Source organism: Myotis nattereri (assembly GCF_964212035.1).
Source record: "Myotis nattereri genome assembly, chromosome: 11".
Taxonomy (NCBI): domain Eukaryota; kingdom Metazoa; phylum Chordata; class Mammalia; order Chiroptera; family Vespertilionidae; genus Myotis; species Myotis nattereri.
In genome coordinates, this window is record NC_138086.1 from 6,438,723 (window position 1) to 6,456,062 (window position 17,340).

The window sequence follows — 17,340 nt, forward strand, 5'->3', positions numbered from 1 at the left end:
TCTCCGGTGCTGGCCCTCGCCCCGCCCCTGTCCACACACAATGGGACAGGAACAAGGCAGCTGGGAGGCTCTAAAGCCTCGGGCTCCATGCCCGCCCGCCCACAGGGTGGGGAGCGGACGCCTGGGTTCCGCTCCAAGGACTAGGGCTGATAAGTGGGAACCCAGGTGTCCAGCTGTGTTCTGGGGCTGGAGTGCAGGAGCCGGGGGAGGGGGGGGTGCGGGGGCAGGGGGTGGCAGAATGGCCAACCAGAGGGTCAGAAAGGCTCTTCAGTGGTGTCTGACCAGGGAAGACCTTGCACCTGGCGCTTGCCGTGCCCTGAAGAGTCCTGTGGAAGGTGAGCACTGTCAGCAACAAGGGATGAGTCCCAGACTCTTAGTGACCACAGGGACCTCTAGGGCCCCCTCAGGCACTCTCCTCTCCACCTTCCCTACATCTCAGTGCCGCCCAACCCCGCCTTTGAGTCCCTTAGGGATATCGACCCAGCAGGGATGCAGTGACCTTTTGTCCTTGAGTCTGGCATTAGGGCATCCCTTCCCCTCCCAGCCCCAATTTCCTGGAACCCTGCCCCCCTGTGACTCAAGTGGGGAACACAAAATTGCAGGAAGCTGCCATCCAGGGCCTCCACCCCCTACCCTGTCAGCCAGTGACGTATGTTTCCCTGGGGGTGGTAGATCCAGTAGTCAGGGCTGAGGCGGGACTGCCCACTGGGGAGACCTTAGAGCACTAGCAAGAGAATGGAGACAGGGAAACCACAATTCCCAGAATGCAGATGGTGCACACCAGCACTCTCCAGACACCTCGGAGAGTAGTGCATGCTGGGATTTGTAGTTCCAAGACATCTGTGGCCTGGAGAAAGGCCATAGGCTGGGGCATCTGGATCTACAGGGGTCCAAGCCGTGTGGATCTGAGACCACAGAGACCAAGAGAAACTGCAAGAAAGAAATGGAAGTTGAGAGACAGGACAGGCAGAGACTAGGAGGGGCAGACAGGCAGACAAACAAACATAGATTTGTGTTGGCTGGACTCCTTTGGAAAGCAGTGGAGGATAGACTGGGGTGGGCCTGGATGGGGGTGGCTGGCGGATCAACCGGAAGGAAGGGGTGTGCTGTGAGTTCTGGGGTCACAACGAGAAGGTAGGGTCTGCCAGCTTGGAGGGAGGAGGGTGAGGGGGCCTTGTAAACTTGGACAAGCCTGAGCGCCTAGAGCAGGGGTGGGCAACCCCTGGCACGCGTGCCAAACATGGCACACCAGTAACTTTTGCTGGCACACAAAACCCTCTTATAATCTTCCATCCATTTACAATTTTTTTCTTAATATCGACTTTTTTATTTTTCAGATAAATTCAGTGTAGGTGCATCTTAGATAAATAAATAATTATACGTAACATGTATACATTAAAAGAATAAATATATTTTTCATCATTATATACTGTGTTTTTGTCACTCGAATTTTATTATTTCTTCAAGGTTCTTCACATACGTACACCTTAAGAGATATCAAGTAGGCGTAACATGTTCTCAAAAAATTAGGGTTGGCATGCCGAAGAATTTTGAGTCAGAGATTTTGCTGGTTTTGGCACGCACTCACAAAAAGTTGCCCACTCCTGTCCTAGAGTTTTGTTGCCTATCTCAGCAAAGGAGCAGACGAGGGGCAGAAGCATGAGGTTTGTGCTGAGTCCAGACCTGGTCCCGAGGTCCTGGAGCTCGAGACCCCACCCCACCTGCCCCCTTTCCCTTGAGGCAGGAGATGGGACCCAGGCCTCTCCTCTTAGACATTTTCACCCCCAATGGCTGAGCAACAGACCCCATTTCTGGTTCTCATTCAGCCACCACCTAGTAAGTGTGCATGGCTTTTCCCGGATTCCAGTTAACGGAACTGTGGCTGGCCTCCTCAGGGACAAGGTGATAGGCGTCAGATACGGAGGTCCTCCTGACCTTTTGCCTGCACCACTGACTACCACCCCTCCCTGACCTGGGGGCTCCCCTCCCCGCTGTGTTCCACAAGGCTGTCAAATTCACCTCAAAAGCAGGGCTTACCTCATGCTTTGGCTCACCCTGAAATCTTTAATCTAAGGCCAAGGCCACTCCAACACATTGGCCGGGCCCTCAATTTTCCAAGCGCATTGCTCACACCCTCTGTTTTAGACAAACGGGCTTCCTCACGGATTCCCAAACAGCCCTGTGCTTTCCTGCCTCTGGGCGCTTGCCTATGCTGACCTCTCCCCTTGCCCTCTGACTCATTGGAATCTTTCTTCCTCTTCCTTGTGGCTCAGCCTGGGCAGTTCTGGACGCGTCCTGCCCAGATCTCCCTTCAAGAGAGAACTTGCTGCAGGAGGTCCAGGTGGCTGACAGCTCCAGCTGCAATGTCTTCAGAATCTTCCCAGCGTGCACCCCAAGGCCCGTGCTCCTCCAGAAGCTCCAGAGGGTCACTGAGCCTCAGGAGGCTCACGGGCTCCACGCCTGTCCAGCGGGGCTCCTCTGGGGTCGGCTTCTGCAGAGCTCCCGTCCGTCTGCCTGGCAGAGAGCTTTGCGGAGCTCACTCTGGTCTGAGGCTCTCCCCACCTGACCCTGCTCCTTCCCTCTCTCCTTTCACAGATGTCAGACCTGCATCCCACTCCAGAGAAGTTCCTTGCCTCCTGTCATCGTTCACAGGCATCACCCCCGTCATTCTCTTGTGCCTCTAACTCCTTCTCAAGGTGCTTCCAGAGGGCTCTGTCCATACCCAGCCCCGGTATCCTTCCCCTGGGAGGCCTTGCCAGCACCCCCTCTCCATGCTCCCCAGATCACGGAGCATCACTTGCTTGGTTCCTCCTGGGGTGGTTTTGGGGCAGTTTGCTCTCTCCTAAATGACCATGTGTGCTCTGGAATAACAGATCAAGTGCTGCTCATGTGGGATGCTGCTGGGCCCCAGGGCCCTGCACAGATAGGTGCTTTGTGAACACTGGCTTGTTTCACTGCAGATGTGTATTCTGGGGCCACCAAGAAGGGAACTGGCTGAGGCTGGACAGGGTCTGTGTGGGCAAAAAGAAGGGCCTGGCTGGTGAAGGTGATGGCCCCAAGAGGGGCATTCTCTGGCCACAGGGAGGTAGGGGACGATCCAGCACAGCTTCACTGGTGGCAGGGGCCAGCTAGTCCTGAACTGGTCCTGATCTGAACACAAGGAGCCACCACCTGGGTTTTAGGAAGAGGAGGAGAAAGTCAAGGTAGAGGCAGAGGAAGTTGAAGGTGGAAGCTTTCTCTTTGGGGCCTTTTCCTCCTTCTACTTGTCCTGGGGCTGTGGCCACACTGTCCCAAGTGTCCTAATTGCCATCAAGGGACTATGGCATTCCTGGCAGTTGTTGATTCTTCGGCTTCTGGACCCTGCCCAGTTCTCTCTGCCTTCCTTGCTCTTTGGCAGCCATCCTGCCAGGGCACTTAGGCCTCTGCGTCCCGTCCCAGTGGCTGAATGCTCTTCTCAGTACTTGCATTTTAAAGAGTAATTTCTGAAAAAAATTTTTTTTCAAGACCTACAGATTTGAAATCCCACAGATAGGGAAGAACTTTAACGTTAAATGGTGGGATTTCAAGCTGGCAAGGGCGTTGGAGGGGATTTTTGGGAACCTAGCTCCTTGGTCTCTGACAGCGCCTGTGTCTTCTGCCCCTGGGGAGGCTGGCCTATACCCCAACCCCCAGTGGCCCAGGCAGATGAGGGCGACAGACCCTCTGTGGGTGAGTATCAGGACCCTGCTTCCTGCTCTCTCTGAGGGTGGCAAACCTGGCTCCAGCCTCCCTTTCAGAGCACAGGGCTGGGCAGTGCTCGAGGTGGATGCTCTGACCTTGGGGGAGGGGAGGCCCTGGCCACAGGGGTGTGTGTGGGGCTGTGGGGGCTGTGGAGGGTGGCGGGTGATGGGAGCGGAAGGCCCTGGCTCTTTATAGCCCAACCCGGGGTTGTTCAGTGTGAGCTGGAAGTGCCCCACCCTCCCCACTATGAGCAGCTTCCTTCCTGCCCGCTGGCAAGGCCTGGGTGGGGAGCGAGGGGACGGGAGGGGAGGGAGGGGGGAAGTGGGCAGAGGGGAGGGGATCAGCCCTCTTTGACTCAGGATATAACTCATGCTGCATTGTGAGATCAGGCCCAGAAAGGTTTGCTCAGCTTCCAGGTTGCAAGGTGGAGGCTGGGCATTTGGGGAGAGGCTTTGGGCAGGGTCTGGCTGTCTAGGGCTCAGGCAGTGGAAGGCGCTGCCTGTCTGAAAGGGACTCCTAGCTGGCACTGTGCAGCCATCCAGCAGCCCCGGCCCTTCTTGAGGCAGTCACATGGGGGCAGCAGAGAGCCAATGAGAAGAGATTGGAGCAGCGGCCTGGGCCCTGGCACCCTGAGACAGACAATGAGACCAGGGTGAGGGAGGGCAAGTGTGGCCCATGCCTGGCATGTTGGGCTGGTGAGTCAGCCCAGCCCTCTAGGACCCTAAAGTGGTCTCACTAAGCCTGAAATTCTTGACGACGACTCTGTGATCAGCCCACCCGACAGGAACCGGGGTACCTTCCCTTGAGAAACCTCCCTGCTTCTGCACAGACCACTCGGGGTGTGGTGTACTGAAGACGCAGAGAGCCAACCCCATGAGGCAGCTGCTGGGGAGGGAAGATGGCCCCTGTTTGTTCTGGACACTCTTCTGCCTCTTGGTCCTCAGCCTGGTAGGAAAGTCCCGGGGCCGACAGGCTTTGAGAACCCTAAGTCTTTGCACTGGGGTGACGGGTGAGTGCTGGCCAATGGGAGCTCCTGGGGAGTTGCACTAATTCCTGAGGCCTTGATTGTCCTGAGGGTTAGAGACTCTGCCTTCTGAACATCCTGAGCAGATCCTGTGCCTGTGGTGTGTGTGTGTGTGTGTGTGTGTGTGTGTGTGTGTGTGTAAGTTATGTGTGAGTGTGCATGGGTGTGAGTGTGTATGTGTGTATATTTATGTGTATATGTTTGAGTGTGTATATGTATGTATGTGTGAGTGTGACTGTGCATGCATGTAAGCATGTGTGCGTGCGTGCGTGCGTGTAAACACACATGTGCATGTGTCCCTGGGCAGTGTGTCCTGAGTCTCACTCCTTGACTGGCCTCCTCATCTGGTCCTGCCCCTCCAAAGCTAATTTGGACCAAGAACACAGTATGGATATGAATCCTGTCACATCCACGGGGACTTGAAATTATCTTTCATTCTTGGGATCCTGAGTGAACGAGGAGTTTTTAGGTTCAGGTGGCGCTCTCCCGAATGATGACTATGGGGGCCCCTGTCTCAGGCCATGGGGGCCCTACAAAGAAGGTCCCAGTTGTCAGGGATCAGTCTGACAGGCCCTGTCCCCCTTCTTCCTCCTCTCCCCCTCCTCTCTCTTTCAATCCCTCTGGCTGGCTCAGTTTCCTGGCGTGGTTGCTGTGGTGCTGGGTCTCTTGGGAACCAGGGCTTTGAGCATCGAGTGTGCCCAGCCTGGAAATTCCATAGCAACCATCACTGGGGATTGGCTGGGCAGAAACCCTTCCCCTGCGTCTCAGGTGCCCGGGGAGGGGCCAGACCCTCTCTCCAAACCGGGGTGGGAGGAAGGCCTTTAGACCCCTGTACTGATTTGTGAGATGTGGAGACCCTGACCCCAAACCCTGACGTAGCTTCAGTTACTGTGTGGTCTTTTTCCTGCTCTCCCAACCGGATCCTAAGCCCCTTGACTCCCAACGACCAGCAAGTGAGATGCTCCTGGTATGTTCGCTGCAGATGATGATCTTGACTTTTCCTGGGCCCCATTCTGTTGTCTGGTTTTCTAACTCCAGCGAGGCTGCTGAAGGACTGGCGGACTCCAGTTCCTAACAGGGGTGAGGACCTTTTTTCTGCCCAGGGCCATTTGTGTATTTCTAACACCATTCGCGGGCCACACAAAATTGCCCACTTAAAAATTAGCCTGCTATCTTTGGTCAAACATTTAATTAGCTCACCCCTAATGCCTTGGCAGGGCCAGACCAAATGATTTCGCGGTCCGTATACAGCCTTTGGTCTGGCTGTGTGGTCCCCCCTGGGAGGATCCTGACTTAGATGGTGTTCTGCCTCGTGGATCCAGAAGGGGGAGCTCTATAAACCTCCCCCCCCCCCCCCCCCCCCCGGGGGAGAGAGTCCTCTCTTCCTGGACCTCCTGGGCCCGTGCACTGTGACTGGCCTCTGAGCTCGCCTTTCCACCGTCACCAGCTTTATCTTCCTAGAGGAAGGCCCAGCGCTGGGCTGCTATTCTCCAGAGGGACAGAGAGGGGGTGTCCTGGCCTCTGTTCTCAACTCAGTCAAATGATCCCAAACCCCCTCTCCTTTGTGAAGGTTCCACCCTTTCCAGCCTGAAAATGGTCTCTTCCTTCTCTGAAGTCAAAACGTTCATGGTCTGCACCACTTCTTGGTATTTGGGATTTAGGCACTTCTCTGTTGGCTGCCAAGAGTTGTATTTGGCTCTTGTAATATTGTCTTCCTGTGTGAGCATCTTTTCTTCCCAACTTATTGCAAACTTTTTAAGGCCCAGGGCCTGGATTGTATGCCTCATATTACCCTACTAGTGGCCCAGTGCACGAAATTCGTCACGGCAGCTGGGGGTGGGTTCCCTCAGCCTAGCCTGCACCCTATTCTAACCGCTTACCTGCCTGCCTGTCTGATAGCCCCCAACTGCCCCCCACTGCCAGCCTGCTTGCCCACCTTCCCCCGCTGGCCTGATCACTCCCAACTGCTCTCCCCTCCTGGCCTGATTGCCCCTAACTGCCTCTGCCTCGGCCCTGCCACCATGGCTTTGTCCAGAAGGACATCAGGAAGGTCTCCTGGTCTAATTAGCATATTACCCTTCTATTAGTATAGATGGATCCCACCCAGCTTGGGGCACATGGAAAGTGGTGGGTAACTGTTTGTGAGTAGACTGAGGAGATGATGGACTGGGGGGCCCGGTGGACATGAGTTCTCTTTTCTGGTCCTTCATGTTGGCCGTTGATCCATGGGGTGGGATAGCTACCTACAGGATATAGAACTAGTATCAGGTTGGCATCCACATGCTCACCCCTCACCCAGGCTGGGTCAGGCTCTGAATTCTGCCTGATGAATTTAGCAGAATGAGCAGGGCTGGTTCTGCAGAGCTGAGGTAGCCATCTCTGTATTTAGAGCTCTGTGGGTCTGCAGGGCTCTCAATCTTTTTTCTCATCTAAAAATATGAAAATGCTTCCTTTTGGCTCTAGTGCAGTGGTTCTCAACCTTTCTAATGCCACAACCCTTTAATACAGTTCCTCATGTTGTGGTGACCCCCCATTTTATTGTTACAAATTGAACATAATTAAAGCATAGTGATTAATCACAAAAACAATATGTAATTATATATGTGTTTCCTGATGGTCTTAGGCGACCCCTGTGAGAGGGTCGTTTGAACCCCAAAGGGGTCGCGACCCACAGGTTGAGAACCGCTGCTCTAGTATCTCATAAAGCAACAGAAACCCCCAAGGGAAAGCCCACAGCTTGCAAGTATAAAGTTCAGGGGAGGAGTTATATCTTTTTCTTGAAGACTTGGGTGGGGGTGGAAGGGAAGGCACATTATGGACATATGGAAGTGAGAACTCTGGCTTCTTAGCACCGATTGGCAAAGCAAGCTCTTTTTAAATTTTTTATTATTTATTTATTTTTATTTTTTATTGTTGATAGTATTACATATGTCTCCCATTTCCCCTTTCTTTCCCCCCAAAGCAAGCTCTTGCTTCACCATATGCTGCTTCCTGGAGCTACGTCCAGTTCCAAGAGTATTTTCATGGTTAGGGGTGACTGTCTGATTCACGGTGTCCCAGGATGCCCCAGTCTTAATCACCTGAGTGGCCGTCCCTGGTTTCCTGCCCAGCTTGGCAAGAAGGGCTTTCAGCACCTCGGACAGGGACAGAGCTCCAGCCCTGCTGGACCTGAGCAGCCCGAAGGCCTGGGATTTCCTTCCAGGCCAGCTACCCCGCAGGGTGGCACCAAAGAGGGGTTTGCCTCAATATTTTTTCGGTCCTTCATAGACACCCAATAGTGACGTGTCCTAGTCTCCCTTACACGCGGGTTCCCCTTCCCATCAGTGACTCCTATATAGTAATTCTAGAGCTTCAACTCGCTAAGTTCTGGAGAGCTCCTTCTGGTGTCTGAAGAAGCTGAGCCTCATCCTTAAATCTATTGAGTTCTCAGGCATTTGGGGGTAAGTAGATGGGTGGGAAGACTCCACACATGACCCCTGCTGGGATCTTGCTTTAGGAAGATGCTCACTCCCTCGGTGCTTGAAAAAACCCTTCCCATCCAGGAGGGCCAGCCTTCCTGGGAAGCCCTCCTGGCTGCCCCAGGGAGCTCAGAGCCCATCTCCTCCAGACCCCCTGCATGTGCTGTCAGTTACACAGAGTCACGCCAGATTGTCTTCATGACATTTCATGCCCATTAGATCCCTCTCCCCCATTAGATTATGAACTCCGCGCAGGTGGACTCCATATCGCATGTCTTCTTTCAGAAGACCCTCCGGTAAAGAGCACACCACAGAGGGGAGTGGGAGACTGAGGAGCCTGAGGGTCTTCTCACATATCATTAAGGCTCTCCCAGTCCACTCTTTAAATTCTGAATCAATATGTAGGATGGACCAGGGTGCTATCTCTGGAGTAACCATTGGCCTTAAGGGCACCTAGGATCACTGAGCAGACAAGAGGTGGAGCTGGAGATGAGTATTGAGGGAAAATGGAGGATGCACTGATGGGTGGACAATATGATTGTGTGGCATTAAGAAATCATTCACGAGAAACCAAGATGGCGGCATAGGTAAACACCGGAAATTGCTGCCTCGCACAACCACTTCAAAAATACAACTAAAAGACAAAATGGACATCATCCAGAACCATAGGAAGGCTGGCTGAGTGGAAATTCTACAACTAGAAGGAAAGAGCAAAGCTCACTGAGACTCAGAGGGTTGCGGAAGTAAAGTGCAGAGGTGCAGAGGCGCACGAGGAAAAGGCTGGCAACTGAGGACGCCGTTGTCTTTTTCAATTGGGAGGGAAATTGAATCCAGATGAGTCTCTGGGGACCCAGACTCATATGGGAGAAACTGGACTGTCTGGCAGTGGGTGGAACTCGAGGGCGGCTTTCTCTCAGAGGTGCTTGCAGTGATTACCTCGGGACACTGAGACGCGGGGCCTCTTAGGGTAGGACTGAGGAGCAGCCATAGCGGCTTGCTCTGCCCTGTTGATTCCCTGAGACCTCGCCCCACCCAAGCTGTGCGCAGAGGCTTTTGCATATCAAAGGCCTGGCCCTTTGCAATCTAAAATTACCTAACAAACTGCAGCTGGGTCAGAGAGACCCAGAACTTCCAAAAGAAGGCCCAAGGCCCCACAGCAGCTTGCATTGATTCACAGCTGGGCCTCATCAGGGCACCTCCAAACCCCAAACAAAGAAGAGAAATCTGCAGATCTCTCCATAGCTCCTGCTGGGTAGCCTCAGGCAGAGGCTAAATTAGCACCTCCTTAGAGATCCAAGAGCCAGTGTACCCAGTGGTCAGAGTGGGACCATCCAGATTACAACTCCTCAGATCCATAAGGGACACACTCAGGGGGCAGACTCAGTGAGCACCAAAGCCCCACTGAAGCAAGTCTTGCCCCAGAAGGGTGTCTCCAGCACAGAAGTTCTCCCACTGTAGACACAGCTGATTCTCACTGACAATTGGCCTGGAGGTCAATTCCTCCCAGTGATACCTACAACAATCAAGGCTTAACTACAACAAGACTGTGCACAAAGCCCACAAAGGGATGCACCAAGAGTGTCCACCTCAGGTCATTGGGGAGGCTGAGCCACTGTGCCCTATAGGACACCTAGCACAGAAAGCCACTCTATCAACACAGGGAAGCAGCCAAAATGCAGAGACAAAGAAACAGGTCACAAATGACAGAAATGGAGGAAAGCAAACTACTGGATATAGAGTTCAAAACCACACATAAGGTTTTTCAAGAATTTTCTAGAAACCGCCGATAAATTTAGTGAGACCCTCCATAAATCTAGTGAGACCCTCGAGGATATGAAAAAGGACCAACTAGAAATTAAGCATACACTGACTGAAATAAAGAATATTATACAGACTCCCGACAGCAGAACAGAGGATTGCAAGAATCAAGTCAAAGATTTGAAATATGAAAAAGCAAAAAAACACCCAACCGGAAAAACAAAAAGAAAAAAGAATCCAAAAATATGAAGATAGTGTAAGGAACCTCTGGGACAACTTCAAGCGTACCAACATCCAAATTATGGGGGTGCCAGAAGAAGAGAGAGAACAAGATATTGAAAACCTATTTGAAGAAATAATGACAGAAAACTCCTACCTGGTGAAAGCAATAGACTTACAAGTCCAGGGAGCACAGAGAACGCCAAACAAAAGGAATCCAAAGAGGACCACACCAAGATACATCATAATTAAAATGCCAAGAGCAAAAGACAAAGAGAGAATCTTAAAAGCAGCAAGAGAAAGAAAGTCAGTTACCTACAAGGGAGTACCCATACGACTGTCAGCTGGTTTCTCAACAGAAACTATGCAGGCCAGAAGGGAGTGGCAAGAAATATTCAAAGTGATGAATGGCAAGAACCTACAACCAAGATTACTTTACCCAGCAAAGCTATCATTCAGAACTGAAGGTCAGATAAAGAGCTTCACAGATAAGAAAAAGCTAAAGGAGTTCATCACCACCAAACCAGTATTATATGAAATGCTGAAAGGTATCCTTTAAGAAGAGGAAGAAGAAGAAAAAGGTAAAGATACAAATTATGAACAACAAATACACATCTATCAACAAGTGAATCTAAAAACCAAGTGAATAAATAATCTGATGAACAGAATAGACTGGTGAATATAATAGAATCAGGGCCATAGAAAGGGAGTGGACTGACTATTCTCAGGGGGGAAAGGGATGCGGGGGGTGCAGGAAGAGACTGGACAAAAATCGTGCACCTATGGATGAGGACAGTGGCGGGGTGGGTAAGGGCAGAGGGTGGGGTGGGAACCGGGTGGAGGGGAGCCTTGGGGGGAAAAAAGAGGAACAACTGTAATAATCTGAACAATAAAGATTTAATTAAAAAAAAAAAGAAATCATTCACTGTTGGGGCTGGAAGGACTCTGAGAGATCAACTTGTTTGGTCTCCTCATTTTACAGGTATAAGGAAAGTGACATTTCGTGATCCTCCTAAAGTTACCCAGTGAGCAGGCCCCTTCACATCACCTCTAACCTGGTCCAAGTCTTCAACATCCTGGACTACTGCATAGCTCCCTGTGGCAGATTTTATTTTTCCAAGATGGTTGTGCCAATAGATCCCGTCACACATGCTTTTCTTAAACTATGTCAGAGACACTGCTCCATTGAGAGGTGGAATCTATGTTTCTCTCTTTGAATCTGATTGGCCATGCTTGTGACAGAAGTTATTTTATGCAACTTTTGAGGCCGAGTTATTAAAGGTGGTACAGTTGCTGCCTGGACCTCTCTTGGGTCACATGCCCTTGGCACCCAGCCACCGTGCTGTGAGGAAGCCAGACAGCCACGAGGAAAGGCTTCGTGTAGGCGTTCTGGCCTCAGTCCTATGTGAGGTCCCAGCTGACAGCCAGCATCAACCACCAGGCGTGAAGAGTGAATGAGCCTTTCAGTCCTGAGTTGAGTGGAACAGACACAAGTGGTTCCCGCTGCACCTGCCCAAATGGCAGACCCATGAGCAGAATGAATGCTGCCATTGATTTAAGTCATGGGATTGGGCATAGCTGTCAGGCAATAGTAACTGAAACACCTCATAGCTGCCTCAGTTTCTCCCACCTATTTTACGTGTTTCATTCATTCAACAGACCTTTATTAGGTACCGACTGCATGCTAGGATCTGTGTAAATGCACACATGATTTCTATGTTTGTGGACAATACATTTCACTTACCACCATTTTTTTTTTTTTTTTTTTTTGCACACAGAATAAACACTAAACTCCTCAGCCCTCCACTAATGGCTCCAGCCTATTGCTGCCCAGACCCAGTCTCCAGTCTCTATGCCTTTGCTCATGTTGTCCCTTCCACCTGCCGTGCTTCTGTCCTGCCTCATCTCGACCTTCGGGGACCTGCTCCAAAACTTCCTCCCTTCGCCAGGCCCTCCTGGACTCCTCTCGTGTGTGCAATCAACACTTCCTGGCAACCCCACTAAGCGCAGACCGCACAGTTCTGCCTGCCCACTGCCTCTCTCAGCCTCAGTGGCCTGAGTCCTGGAGCAGAGATCCTGGGTTCCCTTCCTGTCCCTTCTCTAGTCCACCGCCCAGCGTCTGGTGCTGGGATCAGTACACAGGAGGCCTCCAGTAAACATTTGGTGACGTGATTAGTAGCAGAACCAGAATTAGAAGTCAAGTCTTCTGGGTCCTAGTCTCCAGCATATCTTTTTATTTTTAATTTTTATTGATTTTTAGATGGAGAGGAAGGGAGAGGGAGAGAGAAACATGATATGAGTGTCACGTCAATCAGCTGCTTCCTGCACGCCCCCTACTGGGGATCGAGCCCAAAATCCAGGCATGTGCCCTAACCATTGGGAATCAAACCAGCAAGCTTTAGGTCCACACTCAATCAACTGAACCACACCGGCCAGGGCTCCTCGGCATATCTTCTTTGATTCGTTTTATATCACCACAGCGAGGAAAAAGCCTCGTCATTGGTGTGTATCAGGTTGGTGGGTGAAGACCTGGGTTATGGCCCTGGGTGTGTGGGGTGTGTGTGATGGGATCGCTGCATGTGGGGTTGCAGGTGGCAATAAGTGGAGGGAGCGCAGATTCCTGGCTATGGGTTTGAGGTGGATCCCTTCCTCCCTCCCTCCTCCCCTTCCTCCCATCCTTTCTGGCCTTCCTCAAGCCCTGAGCACCCACTTCTGGGGAGGAAACATGCAGTTTCTTTGCTCTTTCTCTCCTCCAGCCCAGGTCCTACCTGAAAGCATCTGCATCTTCAGGACCCCACTGTCAAGAAGAGCAAGGCCCCACCGTGCACTCCGAGCTCCCCTTGCACAGGGAGGGCTGCTCTGTGTGCTCCCTTCCCAGGGGCTCTGAGGCACCCTTCCTCCCTCAGCTGCTTCCCAGTCCCCTGTGATTGTCACTCGCTCTCCTGGGCCTTGGCTGTCTTGCCTGGCCCAGTCCTTGGGGGTCCACAGCAGGGAGGCTGTAGTTTCTCTTTTCCTCCCAGGATGTCCTGGCTTGACTCCTTCAGACTGAGCAGGAGCAGAGGGTGGGGTGGGCAGGATGTTTTCCACAGACTCTTCTCAAATTGTCTCTGGGAGCTGGGAGGAGCCTAGTGTCTCATTGTCTATACCAGTGGTTCTCAACCTTCCTAATGCCGTGACCCTTTAATACAGTTCCTCATGTTGTGGTGACCCCTAATTTCATTGTTACAAATTGAACATAATTAAAGCATAGTGATTAATCACAAAAACAATATGTAATTATTTGTGTGTTTTCCGATGGTCTTAGGCGACCCCTGTGAAAGAGTTGTTCGACCCCCAAAGGGGGTGCGACCCACAGGTTGAGAACCGCTGATACAGTGAGGGTCTCTCAGCCACAGGCTGGGTGGGGAGAGCTCTTCCCAGGACCAGTCCCTGCAAATGGCTCTGTGAAGGGAAGTTGGGGTGGGACGGATTCCAGTTGCTCCGGGGATTAAGGTTGGGCACTTGCCTCTTTCCCCTGGGTCCAGGGTAGTGGAAGTGGAAGCGATGGGCAGGGAGGCTTCAGCTCACATGTTGCCCTTTACCTTTTGGTGCCTGACACCTGTGGGCCCAGGAAGGATGCCTTTGGGGAGAGCTTGTCCCCATCTGACAACCTCCCTTCCTTGTCCCAGTTCTTGGCTGTGGGGGTGGCTCAGTGAAACTGCCTTCAGGCTCTCCTCTCAGCCTCCATGAAGTGTGTGTGTGTGTGTGTGAGAGAGAGAGAGAGGCAGCGCTCCCCTGCCTGCCTCTGTGCCCAGGAGGAGGCTACTTTGAGCCTTGTCACCTTTATTTTGGGAAGACCAAGGGCCCCTCAGATTCCTTTGTCCTCCTAAGCAGCTAGAAAGAGAGCAGATGCCTGTCCTGGGAACATGGGTACTGGAGTGTGGACAGCTGTCTGGGCTAGATGAGTAGCACACCCCGCCCCCCTCCCCAGCCCCCTTCAGCCTGGCTCGTCCTCACCTTTGGTCTGCAGAGAAAGGGATGCTACCTACAGATGTCATTGCAGGCCCTTTCTCACTCTCTAGATCCCCAATCCGGAGGGGCAAACACTCCACTCAAATGGGAATCACCCTGGAGTTAGGGCAGGTAACTAACTCCCCAGGGAGTGGTGGGGGTGAGGGTGGGGTGCTGGGCCAGTCTGACGATAGGCTGGGTTTTGCCTAGCACCCAAGATGGGTGGATGTGCCTGATGCCAGGCAGAACGGAAGGGGACTCTGTGCCACTGAAGGCTCTGGGAATCTTGGAGGCCAAGTGAAAATGCAAGTGAGGAAGCTGCTGGAGGTGGAGAGGGCTGAAGGGACGAGATGACTGTTCAGGCAGGAGCCGCTGGTCTTTTTTAGCATCAGCGGGTAGAGCCACCTCCTTCTCTCCCACTGGCTGCCTCCCTGAGTCACTGCCCACCCACCAGCAAATAAAAAAGGGGTGTCATCTGCTGGCCTATGGCCCCATTGTTTGCGTCTTCTTGCTCCTGGGTGATAGGTGAGAGTCTGTATAGGTCTCCATAAGACCTCTTCCTCTGCGCTTTTCTTCTTTCAGACTCGGCTTCCTTCTCTGTCCTTTGTTCCTCCCCTTCCCCCACATCCCATGAAGGTTCTCCCTGGTGACAAGGCCCACCCCCTAGCTCAAGGACAGAGGCAGCTGCAAGCCCTCAGGGGCCCCCACTTGGCCCCATCCATCTAGCCGGGTCTCTGATCCGGGCTGCAGGGGAGGGGACCCGGCAGGCTGCCGGCTCATCCCCGCCTGTCGGTACAGCTGTCAACACTCACCTTCCCGCCCTGGCCTTCCCAGGGCCGTGCCTGGCTGCTCAAGCCAGGGACACCGCGCCCGGAGACCCTCACTCAGACCCAGGCAGGAGATGGGGAGGCGACAGACAGACACCCTGCCTGCCCTTGAGCATCCTCAGGCCTCCTTGCCTAAATAAGGGAGCTGCAGCTGCAGCAAGCCAGCTGGCGGGGGGAGGGGCCGGCGGCGAGGCCAGGGTTTTCTGAGGGGCTGGGCCGCCGCAGCCTCAGGCCCCCGAGCCCGCCCATTGGGCCTGCACCGCAGCCGCGAGCTGCAGACGGAGGGCGGGCCGCTAGCTCAAGGGGATCCCCAGGCTGGGACCTCGCGCTCAGGGGCTTTTCTTTGATCCCGCAGCTAACTGTCAGAATGTCCCTGTAGAGGAGGGCCCCGCATAACCCTGAGAGGGCCGTGTGTGTGTGTGTGTGTGTGTGTGTGTGTGTGTGTGTGTGTGTGTTGGTGGGGGCGTCCCGCTCGGGGTGCGCGTCCCCCCTAAATCTCACCCATTATTATCTCAATTCTCGGTTGGCCGGGGCCTCCAGACTGTCTTGTCCTTCACGTTTCTCGGGTCTCCCCTGACCCCGGACTCGTCCTCCCCGGGCCCAGGCCTCGCCCTGTCACCTGCAGCGGCCACCGAGCGCGTGCGGGGTGGACCGGCGGTGCTCCGCGCGGTGCGGGCCAGGGCGTGAGGGACCCGCCCTCTCCCTTCAAGTCAGGTCCCCAGGCCTCGGAGCGCAGGGCGGGGGCGCGGAATCCCAGGTCCCGCCCTGCCGCTGCGCACCTGTCCAAGGTTCCCTAAGGGTCCCTTCCCTTCGCGGGGGCGCGAGTCCCGGGGGCTCGGGGCTGAGCGTGGGGCTGGTGGGGGGAGCCCTCGGCGCTGCTCAGCCAATGGGAAGGGCGGGCGCGCGGGGTGTGTGTAGGGGGGTGGGGAGAGGGCGGCGCTGCCGGCGCGGCGGGCGGGAGGGGGCCGGGAGGCGGGGGCCAGAGCCCGAGGGGCGCGCGACGCGTTAACCCTTCCGCGGCCGGGCCGAGCCGCAGGCGCAGCCCGAGCCGCCGGCGCCGGAGCCGCTGTGGGCGCGGAGGGTGGGAGCCGGGAGCCCCGGGCTCGGGAAAGCGGAGCGCAGCGCGGGGACGCGGCGGAGCGGGGCCCGCGGCTCGGCGGGGGCAGGCGGACAGGTGTGCGGGCGGCCCCAGCTCAGGCGGCTCCAGGCCGGGCCCGCGTCCGGAGCCGGGAGCTGAGCCGGGGACTCCACGCCCGCAGCCCAGTCCCGGCCCCGCCCGTGCTCTGCTTGGCCGCGGGGTGCGGGGACCACGGCTAGGCAGGGCTACCCAAAGCCGAGTGTTGGGCCGGGCTGGGCCGGGGTGGGTGGGGGCCCGCCCGGCCCGCCCATGGGCTCAGGATGCCGGTGCGGAGGGGCCACGTCGCGCCGCAGAACACCTTCCTGGACACCATCATCCGCAAGTTTGAGGGCCAGAGTGAGTGGGGGAGGGGCCGGCGGGGCCGGGCACTGGGCGGGGGGCGAGCTCTTCCGAGTGTGAATGGGGGGAGGGGGGCGTGCCCGGGACGTGTGCATCTGCCAAGTGCGAGTCAGAGGGGCTGATGTCCTCAGGGCGCTGGCCAGGGGTCGCGAGGGCAAGGCTTGGTGCTGGGGGCCAAGGGACCTGGTGTTGGGGCGCCGGGTGGGAGGCTCAATTCAGTCTTCCGGGATGGGGAGGGTGTGTGACACTGAGTGTGCAGGGCAGGGAGATGGGATGGGGTGTGCAGGTACCCCTGGCTCTGGGTGCCTGGATGTGGAGGGGCTGTGTGGGTGCAAGGACAGGAGAGGAGGTATCTCCCAAACTGTGGGACCCCAACAGATCGTATGGGTGCCGGTCTTGACTGTACTGTGGGAGAGGGAACGCCAGCAGGTAGGATCATTGCCTAACCTGCTCTTGGGGGTGTGGGATGTGTGTCTGTCACCCATGAGTTTGACCCTGCATGGGCAGCGGGGAGGTGTCTTAGACAAGGCTACACACTGTGGGCCCTGGGCTGAGAGGATGTCATGGGCTGCACCCCAGTTCTGAGGGTCTAACAGCCCCAAAGCAGTGCTCCCATGCTGTGGATTTTCCTGCCGTGAGCCCCTTCTCGGGGACTCAGCACCCTAAACTGGCCTGGCAGGGGAGGCTTCCAGAAGTGTCCCAGGCTAGGTGAGTGTGCTCGCAGGGGCTTTGCACCTGCCTGAGCGCATGTGTCTGTCCCAAGGCTGCGTGTACCGTGGTGGGTGTGACTGCCAAGGGCCCTGGGAGCAGAGAGCTGGTGACATTCCTTGCCCATGACCCTGCGAACATAGGACAACGTGTGCTTGT

At 54.8% G+C, this 17,340-nt stretch overlaps 1 protein-coding gene across 1 annotated transcript in view; it reads left to right on the top strand.

Moving 5' to 3' along the window:
* Window positions 1-16,394: 16,394 nt before the first annotated feature.
* KCNH2 (potassium voltage-gated channel subfamily H member 2) overlaps window positions 16,395-17,340 on the top strand; it is a gene marked incomplete at its 5' end in the record, with an annotated part of 32,219 nt that continues 31,273 nt past the window's right edge. The window contains one exon of the mRNA XM_081102108.1: window positions 16,395-16,470. Within this exon, the coding sequence (XP_080958234.1) occupies window positions 16,395-16,470 (76 nt within the window). The remainder of the gene's footprint in view (window positions 16,471-17,340) is intronic.